Consider the following 16,489-nt stretch of genomic DNA (forward strand, 5'->3'; position numbering starts at 1 on the left):
GTCGGATTCGGGGAACTGCGGAGGGAAAGGCCGGCGGTGCGACCGAGGTCATGGTGGAGACGCTCGTCGCGGGACCCGAGATTTTGTGAAATCCTCCTTTCCCCGAGCATCAGCAACCCCCTCCTGTTTCCCCCCGCGCTGAGATAGTGCGACAAAAGGGGGCCCCCTTCCCACCCCCTACCAGCCACTGTCCGCGAGGCCCGCGGAGTTGAGGCACCACCGCCACTTCGCGTCTCATCATCAGACGGGTCGGCCCGACACGGTCTCGGCCCCAGGCCCGCCTACCCCCCTCATCCTGGAGGGTGGTTCTCTTTCCTTTTGCTTTGGGAATGTGTGTTGTCGGCGCCGTCTGTGAAGTAAAATTGTAAAAGTGTTGCCGAGTGCCCGGTAGTCGGATAGATCTGCATTGTTGCATTTGCTTTTTGTCTTCTTCTTTTACATGTGCTTTTGGTGGAATTGTATATGTGTGCTTTCCGTTCATCGCGAAATAAATGTGCTTATTGTTGAACTGTTTTCCCGCTTCGCTTCGTCATTTCTTTCATTGAATCCCCATCTTGCTTCACGTAAAGGGTTGGTCGTGGGCTAAGACGCCCGATAATTAATCGAACCGTCGAGGCCGACGAATAACACCGCTCGGTTATCCCGATAGTACGGAACGGGTCGCTTAAGTGGCCCGTGTCCGAAGTCGACCTGCGGCGAGGTGCGATCGCCCGGTCTACCCTCCGTGTGGGTACTTAGGTAGGTCGAATTTGGCGAGCAACCCTATCCCACGCGGGGGCCGATTGGCTCGATCGCGGTGAGACCGAAAGGTCCACCCGTGACTGGTTCCCGGCGTTAGTCCGAGAGGGTCACGACTGGGTTGTCCGTCCGGTGGGCGACGTGCCGCGATTCGAGTTACGTGGCCGTCCGCACGCCGGCGGGCGCGAATCCGCAACATTGGTGTCAGGTCGTGCGATACAAACTCATCGTCCTCCTCGCGGCACTGGTATCGGAGAACGGGAAAACGGGCTCTCCTGTCTCCAATTAAATTCACGGGAATCGGTCCAGGGGTGAGAGAAGCGACCCCCGATTCCCTCCAAATTACGAGCGAGCTAAATTAACCCTTTACGAGAAGCAAGATGGCGTCTCAAGGCGAGCGGGAGCCGGGGGTATTAGAAATGGATGTAGAATGTGTAGGATCCATGGCTCAGGATGAAATCCCCGTGCAGGAAATGTTAATAGTACAGGAAAACGAACTCGCCCAACTGAACCCAGAGCCCGAAATGGGTGCGGCAGCGGCCGCGGTGTATGACACCTCCCCTCCCCCTCTCCACCAAAACCCTTCCCCAACCCCTGCCGAAACGGCTCACTCAAGCGCACCCGACATGGCCCAGCTATGCGCCATGCTGGCGGCAATGACAAATGAAATGAAAGGAATGAACGAAAAGATGGATACAAATACAAATGAAATGAAAAACGAAATGAAAGGCATGAACGAAAGGATGGATACAAATACAAATGAAATGAAAAACGAAATGAACAAGCAAATAAACGGAATGGAAGCAAACATGAAGGAGGAAATGAAAGAGCTACGGGGTGAGACGCAGAACATGGGCCGATGCCTGCAGGCGGGCATGAAGGCCGTGACCAGGGAGATAAAAATGGCGACTCCACGTGTGGGAGCAAACGAGCTGGGTGGGGGTGCAACGGCTGACAGGCCTGCGGTGGAGGCGGGTGAAAAAATAATTCGGGGAACGTGTTGGGCGAGGGTCGTGACGATGACCGAAAGGGAAAAATTAAATGAGGAGACCAAAACGTGTGAGACGAGACACGAGGTGACGACAACGGAAATAATAGTTGAGACAAGGGAGGTAAAGGGTGAAGAGTTGGCAGAGACACGGGAGACAGAAAAAATAGAGGGAAGACTACACGATGAAGACGGGGTAAGTGACGCACACACACACACGGAGGTAGTGGAGGATAATGGGGGTGAGCTCGCGGAGCGTGTAGGGACCCGGTGCGAGCAGCGGGATGGCCTCCTCCAGGAACGAGGGGAGGGAGTGTGCCCCCTTGAGGCGAGTCACGACCAGGTGAGTTCGGTCGTGCTTTGCGAGGTTGAGGGGACGGGTGCTGTGGATAGGTGCACGGAGAGCTTGGGGGGTATAGAGGCCCCGGAGACCCTTGTGGGGACACGAATCCCCAGTGTGGTTGTCCCTGTGTGTGTGGTGCAAGGTGTGAGTGCGTCCCCGTGTGTGGAAGCGACCCCGTGTGTGAGTGGTGTGGTGGCGAGTGTGCCGGAGTGTGTGCTTCCCAGCACGCCGTGTGTGGATGAGGCACCGTGTGTGGAAGAGGCCGTGTGTGTGGATGAAACGGCCAGTGTGGATGAGGCACCGCGGTTGAGTGCCCCCGCGTGTGTGAGTGAGGGACGGTGTGTGGATGAAACACCGCGGTTGAGTGCCCCCGCGTGTGTGAGTGAGGCACGAGTGAGTGAAAGGCCGCGAGTGAATGGAGCACCACGTGTGAGTGGTATGGTTTATGCAAGGGAGACCGTGTGTGTGAGAGAGCGGTATGTAAGGGAGATGTCGGTCGGCATGTGTGAACATGCAGCCGCGTCTCCCGGTGTGAGTTTAATGGTGAGGTGTGTTCGCGTCGTAACACGCGGGAGTGCGTGTGTCGAATGGCGACGACGGCGACATGTGAAGAAAGAAAGCCGAGTAGCGGCTGTAGTTGTTTCGGGGACCGTGCCGGGTTCACCCAGCAGTGAGCACGAGGTCCGTGCTGTGCAACGCACGAGGCCCCCACGTGCTCGCTTGCGAGAGTGAAGTCCCGGTCCGGAAACGCACGCGGTGGATTTGCCGATCCCGCGGACGGACAAAGTTTAGGCAGGATTTCGGATTTGGACCGGATGGGTTCTCCACGCGATCGTGTGTGTTAAGCTCCAACGGGCAAAACACATGTGTTCGCGTGGGGAACCCCTCGAGACGTGGGGCTTGTGTTTTTTTTTATGCGCACGGTGACGTCATGGCTGCACGTGGGGTTGGAATCCGGCAGGAGGGGTATCCCTGCCGGATGGTACCGTCCAAGGAGGGACGAGGTACACGTGCAGCTGCATGACGTCACGGGCAGGTGCAAAGTGCGCGAGCTCTGAGTTGCCGCGCTGGTGCTGCGCATGTAAAGAAAAAAAAAAGAAAAAGAAAAAGCAAGCCTCACTTTCGGGTGCACAGGATTCCTGGGCAAGGGGTGGAAGACCCCCTTACCAGGGCACAGGATGGAAACTAGTTAGGGGGAAGGGTTAGCTTAGCTAGACCGACTTCATGGGGCAGGGGTAAGTCCTCATGGAGTCCGTGGAATGGATTAGTTAGAGGGATTGTAGCCAGATTTAGGTTGGGAAATAAAATGATTTATTTGGAGACAGTGACAGACTTGTGGATGTGTAGCGGGGACGTAGTTTAGCTACGTAGTGTTAAAAGGAATGTGCTATAGTTTAAGGGACGACGTGGGAGCACGAGTTAGTTAGGGGAGGTAGTTAGGAGGATGGCAGAGTTCAGCGGTGTGTGTGTTGAAGAGTTGTGGGTTGTGAGGTGAGTACATGTGCTTGGTGAGTGAGTGAGGCCAGCGGGTCTGTGTGAGTGGAGCGAATGGGGAATGCATGGTGCGATGAGTGATTGGGGGGGAGGAGTGACTCCCGCCCAAGGGACCCCGGGGTCAGTGTAGAGTGAGTTTTAGGGGGTTAGTTAAATTGAAAAATGGAGGTCGTTTTGTTGTTGGTGGGTGTGTAGGCTCGAAACCCGTTTGGAGGGGTGCAGGAGCCCTGTTGACGGGCTGGGAGCGTGGCTGCGAAAAGTGAGTATCGCTGAGTGGGTACCCCGGGCACCAGGCTAGTCGGCCGTGGTAGGCCAAGGGCCCATGGGGGGGCCGGGATAGCGTAGTGGGCACGGGTGCGCCTGCTTGGTGCGGGGGCCCGGGGCGCCATTAACCGCGTGGGCAGTGTTGTGGGCACGGGTGACCCTCGGAAAGGGGCCTGGGAAGCCAGCCTGCCACGTGTGCGTTTCAGGGGAGGTGCCATGGGGGGGCACTCCCTGGTGTTAGGGAGCTGGTAGGCTCGGAGGCAGTGTAGTGCCCGGGGGTGCCATCGTCGGAGAATCGGCAGAGGGTCGTGCCTGCCAAAGGGGGCCACGTGTCCCAGCCATGAGACCGTGTGAGGGCACGGAGAGAAAATTGGGGGGCGAGGCCCGAAATTGTGAGGACACCAACACAGGCGACGGGAATCTGGGTTGTTAGAACCAATAGTTTAAGCGAGAGGCGCTTGTTGAAAGCCCCGGGGTAGTTTAACAGTTAAATGGTTAGGGTAGATTAGGAGATGTACCCCTCCGCACCATCCATCCCCTCGCTCTCGTTGTGGGCCGCTGGACCCACTTTGGGTTAGATTGCCGAACTCTGGGGAGGCCATTCTGAGGCTTGAGTTGGGCCTCGACACAGGACGTTAGCTCTCCCTTACTCCCCTCCGGGAAGGGAACGTGGGGGTTGGGAGTAGGCTAGGTGACAGAATAGGTTAGCCGAACAAGGACAGTACAGGGGGTTAAGGGACGATTTATAGTGGGGAAGTAAAAGAAAAAAAATAATAATAAAAAAATAAGTTGGGGCTAAATTGGGGTTTGACAAATTAAGGGAGTGGGTATGTACAGTGACAGGCAAAGGCGATAGGTGGGAGGGAGACAGGTAGGTAGGTCCGAGCCCGCCTTCCAAGTGGCCAGCACCACCGCACTCCCTCCACCAACCTCCACGGAACGGCAAAGGCTGGCCAGCTTCATCTGCTGGCTGTGTTACTGCAAGGCCTGTGCCGGCCCACTTCATCTGCCGGCTGGCTGTTTTTCTTCAAGGCCTGTGCCGGCCCACTTCATCGGCAGCTGTTGTGTTGCTGCAAGGCCTGTGCCGGCCGGATCATCTGCAGCTGTGGTACTTCAAGGCCTGTGCCGGCCAGTTCACCTGCCGGCTGTGTTTGCCTGCAATGGCCTTCTTCTGCGGGCTGTGTTTGCCTGCTGCCTTTGCCATGCCATGCCCACTGCCCCTGTTCACCAGCCCCCGTTCAATTTTTGCTTTCCCCCCCCCCTGTTCATTGCCATGTGCGCCAGGATCAAGGCAACAGTTTGCAAGCTGCAAGAACTGCTCTGTTGGCAGCTACAACACGGGCCTGCAGTGGCGGCCCGTGCACCGTGTTTGCGTCCATCCATTCATCTGTTGTGTTCATTGCGTATGCCACTTGAGCTGGCACGGAGACTGCATTTGTGCAGCCCATGCACTGTTGTGGTTCACTGCGTTCAGTTCAAACCATTCATCCATCCATTCGTTGTGTTCATTGCGTGTGCCACTTGAGCTGGCACGGAGACTGCGTTTGTGCAGCCCATGCACCGTTGTGGTTCACTGCGTTCAGTTCAAAAAGGAAGGCCTTGGACTGCGTGTGAGCAGCCAGCCACGTTCCCTGTCACCTGCATTGTTTTGAGCCAGAGACTGCATGCAAGCAGCCTGGCTCCCTGCTAACTGCTTTTCTTTTGCAGAGTTCATTGATCCTGGGCCATGGTTTAGTGTAAAATTTGTAAGTTAAGGTTAAGATGTACTGTAAATATGAGTGCGCCCCCGGCATGTTTGTCTTAGCGCCGGCAATTTTATTTAAGTCGTCCGTGTGAGTGAGTTTGTTTAGGTAGTTACTCAGCCCTTAGGTTATTTATTTTGGGGACACGAATACCATGAATGTCACACTCAGGGATCCGTAGGTAAAATGTACTCGGGGAAAACTACACATGATGGCACACGAAAATTTGACGACTCGGGACGAGTCTGTAAAAAGGGGAGGGGGTAGTGTTGTGGTTGACCAAATTCGCAAACCACCATTCAGGTCCCTTAGGTGAGATATCTCGGTAAGTGTATGTGTAGTTCGGCCCAAACCCATTGTCTAGAGGGAATAAATGTCATTCATGAGGGCTGCGACTCTTCAGGATAGCCGTTTTTCTTTTACTATCTTTATTTTGGACCAGCCGCCATTATTACCACCACCAACCACGTCTCAACAGCCATCACACAACAACCACCAACCACAACGCGGCCATCACAACAACAACCATCAACCACAACGCCGCTTCACCACAACCGCCACGACCTTTACCGTCACAACTCGCCACCATCGCATCCCCCACCATTCTCGCGCCACTTGTGGGCACCGATGCTGGACTCGTGTAGGGCGCGCACCGAGGAGCGTGTTCAAAAGCATCGCGGACTTTCCGCAGAAAAACGGATCAAGAACGACTCACGCCCACTTTTGTTCCGTCCAATCGGTGAGCGAGGCGCGGTTTGGCCCCGCCTCCAGGGCGTTGGAGGGCGGTCGCTATATGCAAATTCATGGATCGAAAAGCATTCACGCCCACTTTTCCTCGGGCCAATGGGGAGCGAGGTGAAAGGTCGGAGGCAGAAGGTCAAAGATGAAAGAGCGAAGCCACGGGGCTTATAAAAACGACTGCGTTCGTCAGACGAGTTGAGTTGGAAGCGGAGGAAGAGTTGAGTTGGAAGTGGAGGGAGTTGAGTTTTGGAGTTCGGAGAAGCAGTTCGCAGTTGGCAGTTGGCAGTTGGGAGTTCGCGGAGTCGGAGTGAAGAGGACGGAACTGTGGAGAGGCGGCGGCGGCGAAGGCGGTTGAGGGGGTGCTCGCGTCGGATTCGGGGAACTGCGGAGGGAAAGGCCGGCGGCGCGACCGAGGTCGTGGTGGAGATGCTCGTCGCGGGACCCGAGATTTTGTGAAATCCTCCTTTCCCCGAGCATCAGCAACCCCCTCCTGTTTCCCCCCCCCGCGCTGAGATAGTGCGACAAAAGGGGGCCCCCTTCCCACCCCCTACCAGCCACTGTCCGCGAGGCCCGCGGAGTTGAGGCACCACCGCCACTTCGCGTCTCATCATCAGACGGGTAGGCCCGACACGGTCTCGGCCCCAGGCCCGCCTACCCCCCTCATCCTGGAGGGTGGTTCTCTTTCCTTTTGCTTTGGGAATGTGTGTTGTCGGCGCCGTCTGTGAAGTAAAATTGTATAAGTGTTGCCGAGTGCCCGGTAGTCGGATAGATCTGCATTGTTGCATTTGCTTTTTGTCTTCTTCTTTTACATGTGCTTTTGGTGGAATTGTATATGTGTGCTTTCCGTTCATCGCGAAATAAATGTGCTTATTGTTGAACTGTTTTCCCGCTTCGCTTCGTCATTTCTTTCATTGAATCCCCATCTTGCTTCACGTAAAGGGTTGGTCGTGGGCTAAGACGCCCGATAATTAATCGAACCGTCGAGGCCGACGAATAACACCGCTCGGTTATCCCGATAGTACGGAACGGGTCGCTTAAGTGGCCCGTGTCCGAAGTCGACCTGCGGCGAGGTGCGATCGCCCGGTCTACCCTCCGTGTGGGTACTTAGGTAGGTCGAATTTGGCGAGCAACCCTATCCCACGCGGGGGCCGATTGGCTCGATCGCGGTGAGACCGAAAGGTCCACCCGTGACTGGTTCCCGGCGTTAGTCCGAGAGGGTCACGACTGGATTGTCCGTCCGGTGGGCGACGTGCCGCGATTCGAGTTACGTGGCCGTCCGCACGCCGGCGGGCGCGAATCCGCAACAATATGTTTTGAAATAGAAGGAACTCAATAGAATACATTCCACATGTTGTGGAAAGTGTTGTGACCAGTTACTGTGGCCACGTTGAAGTCAGCATTGTCGAACGCAAATTGTGTAAAGCCACCTAGGTGATAGGATGGTTCATCATTTGACATGAGAGCTTGTTCAAACCGCTGCACTTCTTTATAGTCATCAGCAAAGCCCATGCTGCTCAAGATGTCTATGAGTTCACGAGATCCATACTTTCGGTGTATATACACAGCTATTCCCAACAATATCGGTGACACGAATGACCTGGGCCTACTAGCAGAGATGATGGCATGTGCTATTGCGGTGCATTTCCTGTTCGTAACCGGATCATTTTTGCCTTTGCCGTCCACTACGTTATGTACGAAACGCTTTAGGGACCTCGGTATTAATGTGTCTCCATTTTCAATTCCATCTAATGTTGAGTACTCTTCGCGGTTGTACACTGTCAGTCTGATATCGTTGAGGATGATGGAAGCAGCCATATCTATTATACGATTGCTTTGGTTCTCAACGTCTGACACTTGATCACTGCTCCACTTTTCATGAAGTATTTTGTGCGCCGAGTCACGGAAACTCACAACACTCGACTTTCCACTGATGCTGGTTACGACTAGATCATCACCATAGTGTTCTTTGAGCTTCCGTTTCAGATGCTTCATTGAGTATCCCTCGTTTCCATCCAAAAGCGTGGCCATGTAGTCTGAAAGCTCTTGAACTGTGTATTGGCATTCATCACTATCATCAAGAAACTCACATAGCTTCTGAAATGCTTCCTGGCGAATACTTTCAGTTGACACTCCCTCGTACTTTTTCTTGAGAAAGGATTGGGCACATGCTCGATGATATTTTGCTTCAGCTGCAACCAGATCATATGCATGTTGCACACGATCAGAGACATCATTGCCCCACTTGTCATCTTGCTCTCTTGCACGATCCAATACTGTTGCCTGAAACTCTAAGGTCTGAACACTGCTTACTGAATCTTTCCTACGAGAAGGGTTTTTAGTGTCCTGCGTGATAGGATCCGAACAGAACATACAATCATTCTTTATATCGAATGTCTTTGAAGCAGTCGACCGTAATTGAGTCACATCTTCATCTTCTTCAAGACAGGATGATTTTCTTTTTGTAGACACTATGGAACATTTCCTTGTGTAATTCTTGCGACAAACAGCATGGATTCGTAGTGGTGTTGCATTCTGAAACATCTCATGGAAGCCATCACCACGTTCTAAACTTGACATCACAAGTGTCCTCCGCCCTTCTCCCCAACTTCAACCGTAGCAGGTGATGTTTCTTTGCAAATGATGCAAACCACATCCATTATCTGTAATGACAGAAATATGTCATGGACATTGTTTTCTTTTTGAATGTGAAACGTACTTCACATAGCTGCTTGGAAATGATAAATCAGGTTGCTACGTTTTAATCAAAAGAGATTTAAAAAGTGATGTGTTGACATTAAAGATGCATTGAGGGAAGGATATGCCATCACATGATTCTGCAATTTCTATAACACATCACAATCACAGTACTCTATAGCATGTTTACATATTGATACCTGTGAAGTTAAATTACGGATGAATCAACTCATTGTGGGGTGCCAGAATGTCTGGTAGGAATTGTATTGGGCAGAGAAAATCTCGCAAGGAAACCCGAGAGGAAAATGATGATGATAGTGGCTACTCCACAGAAATTCACTGCCATGTAATATGTGACTTGAAGACTAACTTATTTTGTTATCCCTAGATGTGCACTGCACTTGTACTGTCGCAGCCTGGTAATATATTTTATCTCCTATGACAACCAGGGATGACATCTCATAGCACTTTGTATCCAATGGAAAAGGCACTTTAAAATGTCTGCTATTATTAATAATGAATGTATACTAGCATATCACAATATAGGAATGACATGACACACACAAAAAAGGAACCTTTTATACAAATACAGCATACATGTACCAATAGGAAGGAGTGTCATACACTCTCTGATTTCTATCATACTATAATTCTTTTCATCTGCATGAAACAAATAAAATGATTCAATACAATGTTTTAGGTGTAACGATAGACTACTCCACAGAAATTCCCTGTCAAGTGATATTACACAGTACTGTGTAGTACATGCATGAAGACACAAATTTTGATCATGCATTTAGTCTGGGTACCAAAAATAATAGTTTTACTTCCTTAATGATAACGGAATGTTTCAAATAGAACTCACCTCATGGTAGACATCAACTGCATCTTGTTGGTAAAAAAGGTTAGCACCAAGTTTTCAATTTCCGAGCTTTAGGTGACGAAAATGGACCATATGGCAAATTTATGTCGCCCTGTCTGTTTAGCATCAAACTGATGGTACAATGTTTCCCTCGTAATGTCATAAGTGATTAAGGGCACACTTCTAGACTTTAACATTCAAATTGATTTGAATACTGTATGCACAGCAACCACATTTATAATTGAAATGTTTGTTGAATATTTTCAGGATGAAATATCACAGTTAATTAATTAATGATAAATATTTAAACAATTTTGAGATAAAATTGTTAATGACGGCCATTTTGGACACCATTTTGGATTTTTGGAAGAGCTCAAACAGTTTTATTGGTACTTGCGTGCTTCAACATCTCTTAAAATGTATTCTATCGAGTTCCTTATACTTCAAAACATATATTTAGACATTTAAAGTGTGTTTTGGGGAAACCTACTTGCAAAGTTATGACAAAAAACAGTAAATATGGCGGCCATTTTGGACGCCATTTTGGATTTTTGGAAGAGCTCAAGCGGTCTTATTGGTACTTGCGTGCTTCAATATCTCTTAAGATGTATTCTAATAAGTTCCTCATACTTCAAAACATATGTTTAGACATTTAAAGTGTGTTTTGGGGAAACCTACTTGCAAATATATGAGAAAAACATGAAATGGCGGCCATTTTGGACGCCATTTTGGACTTTTGGAAGAACTCAAGAGGTCTTATTGGTACTTGCGTGCTTCAGCATCTCTTAAGATGTATTCTAATGAGTTCCTCATACTTCAAAACATATCTGTAGACATTTAAAGTGTGTTTTGGGGAAACCTGCTTGCAAAGTTATGAGAAAAACAGAAGAGGCGGCCATTTTGGACGCCATCTTGGATTGCGGAAAACGCTCAAGGAGGATTCATGAGGACTTTTAGTATGTTATTTTACACACATTCCTGGACCTATCCTGAAAAAATCAGCTTGTTACCAAAAATGTCCAGGTTAGGGCCTATTTTGACCTAATGCTCTTGGATTAAAAGTACGCTATCATACGTCGTAGTAAGTAGAGTACGTCAATAAATTTTAAACATGTTCAAAATTTTACGACGTACTCGGCGTATGACACACGTTCCGCATGCGATGGGGATAAGTTTTACACACGATATGTGGACACTTACACACGTCCACAAAGGCTACTTATAAGCTACTCATAAGTCGAAACACGTCGCGGTAATGTCTTTTTTACGCGAAACTTATTTCTAACTTATGTTTGACGTGCTTTGAACCAATTCTTTACGTAGTCCCAACACACATCGACGTATGTAGACGTATTCCAATGACGTCTTCCGGTCGACAAAAAAAATAAATGAACGTGTTTCTAGCTTACAACTGCCATATAAAGACGTGTTCCCAGCGGTTTTGGGAATTTGTATATAAAAATGCTGCTCATAAAAGGGGAACCCAACAGTGTTTTCGAGTCCTTTTTGAGTCGATGTCCATGTCAGCAGTATCAGTATTAGTATTCGTATTAGTAGTAGTTTGTTCATGTTGGCAGTAGTAGGTGAGTGTGAGGGGGAGGGTGTGGGTTATGATGGATCATCCTTGCGTCCGCGTGTCCACGGGTAGGAGACATCTTTTCACCATTGTTCGAAGTTCTTCGCGGCTAATTTTTTATGGGGCTTTTTCAACAATGAGCTATGGCTTGTTTTTACAATTTAGGTCTATTCATAATGGGTTGGACAAATGCACAATGAACTAATAATGTGCATAGAGCGCTTCGATAACTTATAGATACGGTATACCAACGAATAATTATCGTGAAGCCGGCGTTCACAAACTATGCCCAACGATAGCCTAACTTATCCATATCGTGCGGCAGTTTATCTTTGCCGGTGACGTAGGGTTTGCTATTCATAGGCTGCCACTCAACGATTTAAATGGCTGCATCTCCACTATTGAAAGTAGACGCTTGCGCTCAACAATTGGATTTTTTTTTTACACTCAACGACTTTTAAACGGTACCGCTCAGCTATTTTCTTTGTTTACAATGAACGATTTAAATTTCTGTCACTCGCCTTTGTTTTTTGACGCTGGGGTTTTGAAATTTGAAGCGTTTCTTCTGAATGTGTTAAAACGCTCAAACTCGACTATTTTAAATAGACGCTGCCGATGGACAATTGGAATCATAGCCAAGCTAGACATCGAAGTGTGAACATCCTCGTCATGCCGAAGAAAAGTTTGAAGAATGCTGCAAATAAGTGTCCTGGCCGTGGCCGTGGACGCTGACGCAAGGACGATCCATTATACCGACGTCTTTCAGCCTATGAGTAACTTAAAAGTAACGTCTGTCGATGTGTGGCAACGATCGCGTAACGTGCCAACAACACGTTAATCATAGGTTAGAAATAAGTTTCGGGTACGCTAAACATTACCTCGGCGTGTCTCAACTTATGATTAACTTACAAGTAGCATGTGTTGACGTCTGTCAACGATCGCAGACCGTGCATACAACTTGTGGCCAGCATAGCGGAACGTGTGAGTCATACGCCGGCATACGTCGTGAAATTTCAAGCATGAAAAAATTTGAGGACAACCGAAAAGTACAACGTTTAAAGCCAACGTACAACGACGTATGGCAGTGTTTTTCAGCGTGCTCTCAATGTTATCAAAACTTACCCATAACGTATTCAACGTGTGCCAGCGTATTAGAAAAAAAATTCAAAAATCGGCATACGTTGGCTAAAACGTCAAGGTGTGACTGGGCCTTAAATAGCTTAAGGCCCAGTCACACCTTGACGTTTTAGCCAGCTTATGCCGATTTTTGTAAAATTTGTCTAAAACGCTGGTACACGTCGAATTCGTTATGGGTAAGTTTTGATAACATTGAGAGCATGCTGAAAAACACTGCCATACGTTGTTGTACGCTGGCTTTAAACGTTGTACTTTTCGGTTGTCCTCAAATTTTCCATGCTTGAAATTTTAAGACTTATCCCAGCCTATGACTCACACGTTCCGCATAACGCTGGCCATAAGTTGTAGGCACGTTATGCGATCGTTGACACACGTCGACACACGTTACTTTTAAGTTACTCATAAGTCGAAACACGTCGAGGTAATGCTTAGCATACCCAAAACTTATTTATTACCTATGAGTAACATGTTGTAGGCACGTTACACGATCGTTGCACACACGTCGAGGCACGTTATGCGATCGTTGACACACGTCGAGGTAATGCTTAGCGTACCCGAAACTTATTTATAACCTATGAGTAACGTGTTGTACACTGAACACCGTCATACCGAAGAAAAAAAAAACCGGGAGTCTGGAACACTGACGCTAACCATTACCTCGACGTGTTTCGACTTATTAGCACCTTACAAGTAACGTGTGTCGATGTGTGTCAACGATCGCATATCATGCGTACAACTTATTCCCATCGCATGCGGAGCGTGTGTCATACGGCAAGTACGTCGTAAAATTTTCAACATGTTTAAAATTACGAGACATACTCCATTTAATACGAAGTATGATAGCGTACTCTAGCGTTCTATTCACGCATACCAAACTTACCCATACCGTATTCGACGTGCGCCAGCGTTTTAGACGCATTTTTCAGAGGTCGGCATACGCTGGCAAGATCGCCAAGGTGTGACTGCGATGTTGACACTTCCATTTCTGCGGCGGTTATGATTTGAATCATTGTGCGGCAGCCTTTTCATAGGCTACACCACGTGATCGTCGGCGATGCGTGCAGCGCGCTATGCATAAGTTAGACTATCGTTGAGCATAGGTTGTGAAGGCCGACAACAGGTTCAGCATTCGTTGATATAAGTTATCTATAACACAACGAAACGTTCTGTGTCCGTTACTAATACGTTATGTTATGCATAAGACCAAGTCTTTATGAATACGTCCGAATCTTTAAAAAAAAACATCAAAAGTTCAACGTAATCCATTGTTTTACATACATTTTAATACGTTGCCATTGCTGGCTAAAACGTCAAGGTGTGACTGGGCCTTTAGAGGCTAGTATGCATACCTCTAGTCTATCCTGCCGGAGACACCTTTCGAAAATACACTATGTCTTTTTGCTTGGGCTAAGCAAAAATAATTAAAATGATGCATTATAAATGGGGGGGGGGGGTAACCTAAATATTGTTAGGAATTTGGAAGCCTTGTGCACACAGACAGCGGTCCTTTTTGAACAGTTATATCGGTAAGTGAGTGTTTCTAGTTAGTAGGCCGTGGGCAGTTCCTATGAAAAGGCCCTAAAAACACTTTTCGTTCTGAGGAAGGGGTGCGAGGTGAACTTTGGGCTGCTTGTAGACACGTTTATGGTGGACATTAGGACAAAAGTTCTCCACGAGATCTTAGCCCAATAAGGCACAGTGAGCTGTCGAAGTTGGTCGCCAGGGTGTGAAAAGTGACATTTTGGCGTTGTTGCCCATTTTGCAGATCGTATATCTCGGCGAATATACATCAACCAAGCCTCAACTCTACGGGGGCGTCAGTTACAACAACATAGCTCACGAATCAGAGGTATCGACCATGTAAACACTTTATTGTCAAGATAATGAAAACTGCAACAAGGTGCATCATTCAGAAAAAAAGCGATTTTGAGGAATTCCTTGATTTTTACGAGCCTGTATCTACCTCCAATACCGACCGAGATGTCTGAAATGACTGAAGACCTCAGAACGTACTACTATCTTCCACTTTAGGAAATATCGTGATCCTGGGATGGCCAATGTGGAAAATATAAACAATGCAAATCGTTACTTTAGCCCGAGCGCGATCAAATCTTTTTATTATCACTAATTATCTCGATATTGACCTAGAGATTTGAAACTGTGCGTACGGATACAACCACCTGCTTACTTAACATCAATGAATTATCGCCATCATACTCTGACAGTAATTAGGCACTTCATCATTAAAAGACGGATAACATTCTCATCTTATACACTTTCTGTGCAAACAGAAATGGAAATGTGAACAGCGAAGCTGTTAACTAACCTCCACCACATTCTGCTAAGGGAAGACTACACAGAATCATCTTCACAAAATTACTAATTAATTCTTAATTATCTTCCTATGACTGATTAAGCCATGTATCACAATCTGTCAATCTCACTGAAACACGAATGGAAATTCACACATCGGTGGGAAACAAAATCAAAAATTATCAATATCTTGCAATGGCAAGGTGGAACCTTATTGGTCCTCGGGATTTGTTTACTGAGCCTTAAGTGAATGGATAATGAACCTTATATAATGAACCTTATGTGTCATAGAGACAATAGCTGCTACATCAAGGCAATGCGTTACTGAAATGCCATGCCACGACTAGATTATTACTGACTGGAAGGACGAGGAAGATGGATGTCCACGAAAAGCTGTGGTATGTGACATTAGTTATTTTCATCTAACCGTCATCAGCATCATCATTGGCGTCGTCGTCCTGTTCATTCCCCCCTTCGAATAATTCTTCGGTCGGTGTTTTCGAACTATTCTCACAATTCCGACACTTGCATATATATGTGCAGGACAAGGTAGAGGAGTGACACGAACACTGTCCTGTTTTGCAGTTTGATATTTTACAGGCGCAGTTGACTACCTGCAAGATCATTTCTGGGGCAGGGTCCTGTGTCATCCACAGAATTGACAATTCGTCCCCTGTCATTTGCCAGCCATGGCCAAATGGAGTAGGAGCATTGATCAAGGGGGATAGCGCCCGTCTATGTATGGCGGCTTGATAGTTAGCACGCAGAATATGTTGGTGTAGGGTGTCATTTGTAGGTGGCATAGACCGTTCTCCTGGTGACAAAGCCAAACAAAATACTCTGTATCTTGCGTCATTCACATCCGCTGCAGACTCTTGACCGTAAATAGCACAAACGAACCTCACCAATGAAGTCACGGTTTCTGCTGCTATATCGAAATTGGACCCCAGCCTCGCGCAGCCTCGCACAAAAGTCTCGTTTTTGGACATGGCTGAAAAGGTCCTTTTTTCCTTTACCATAAAAACAACTTGTCGAGTCACATCCGGTTAGGATGTGAAATCCAATGAGAGCCTGAGACAATTCCTCCCCCAAGTTACTTCTGATGCGTCCGATGTCAATCACACGGGCGCGATTTTCACGCCAGTTGAAAATTCGCCTGTATTTGCGCACCGAGTGCAACAGTGATCACTGCGACGTCAGTATTGGGACTGTGAATGACAATATCACGGTAGCTGGAACCGGCGTGCTTTGCATGGAGCATGAGGCAGGTGTCCGCTTCCTCGTGATCGCACTGCAACTCATCCACTAACTGTACACATACCTCACCTGATGTCGCTTTCAGCACGTGACACTGGTCAGAATGTGTCACATAAATGCTGTAATCGTGCCCTAGGTTAGGCAGACTGGTTGACCGCCAAGTGGTGAAGAGAAAATCAATCAGTGCTTCTTTATTCTTACCAATGGCGAGAAACTTCTTCCACTGACTTGGGACTTTTTGATCGGGGCCGTACAACAATCTAGTTACACTTAAGTACCTTGGGTACTTCGTCGAGAATGCTCAGCATTTTTGATTGAGATGTCAGGGTATCGATCACAC

At 48.1% G+C, this 16,489-nt stretch overlaps 1 protein-coding gene across 7 annotated transcripts in view; it reads left to right on the plus strand.

Annotated features, from left to right (window-relative positions):
- The window catches only part of ABCB11 (ATP binding cassette subfamily B member 11), a 168,955-nt gene that overhangs the window by 40,356 nt on the left and 112,110 nt on the right, over positions 1-16,489 (plus strand). For 5 of the 7 annotated variants that reach the window (XM_085875228.1, XM_085875225.1, XM_085875230.1 and 2 more), the window contains one exon: positions 14,345-14,428. The exons of the other annotated variants lie outside the window; for them this stretch is intronic. In XM_085875228.1, coding sequence (XP_085731354.1) covers positions 14,345-14,428 — 84 coding nt within the window. The remainder of the gene's footprint in view (positions 1-14,344; positions 14,429-16,489) is intronic. 7 annotated transcript variants of the gene reach the window in all.

The sequence above is a fragment of the Eptatretus burgeri genome, chromosome 3 (genome assembly GCF_056783735.1).
Source record: "Eptatretus burgeri isolate ZD-2024b chromosome 3, Ebu_testis_v1, whole genome shotgun sequence".
In the NCBI taxonomy this organism is placed as follows: Eukaryota; Metazoa; Chordata; class Myxini; order Myxiniformes; family Myxinidae; genus Eptatretus; species Eptatretus burgeri.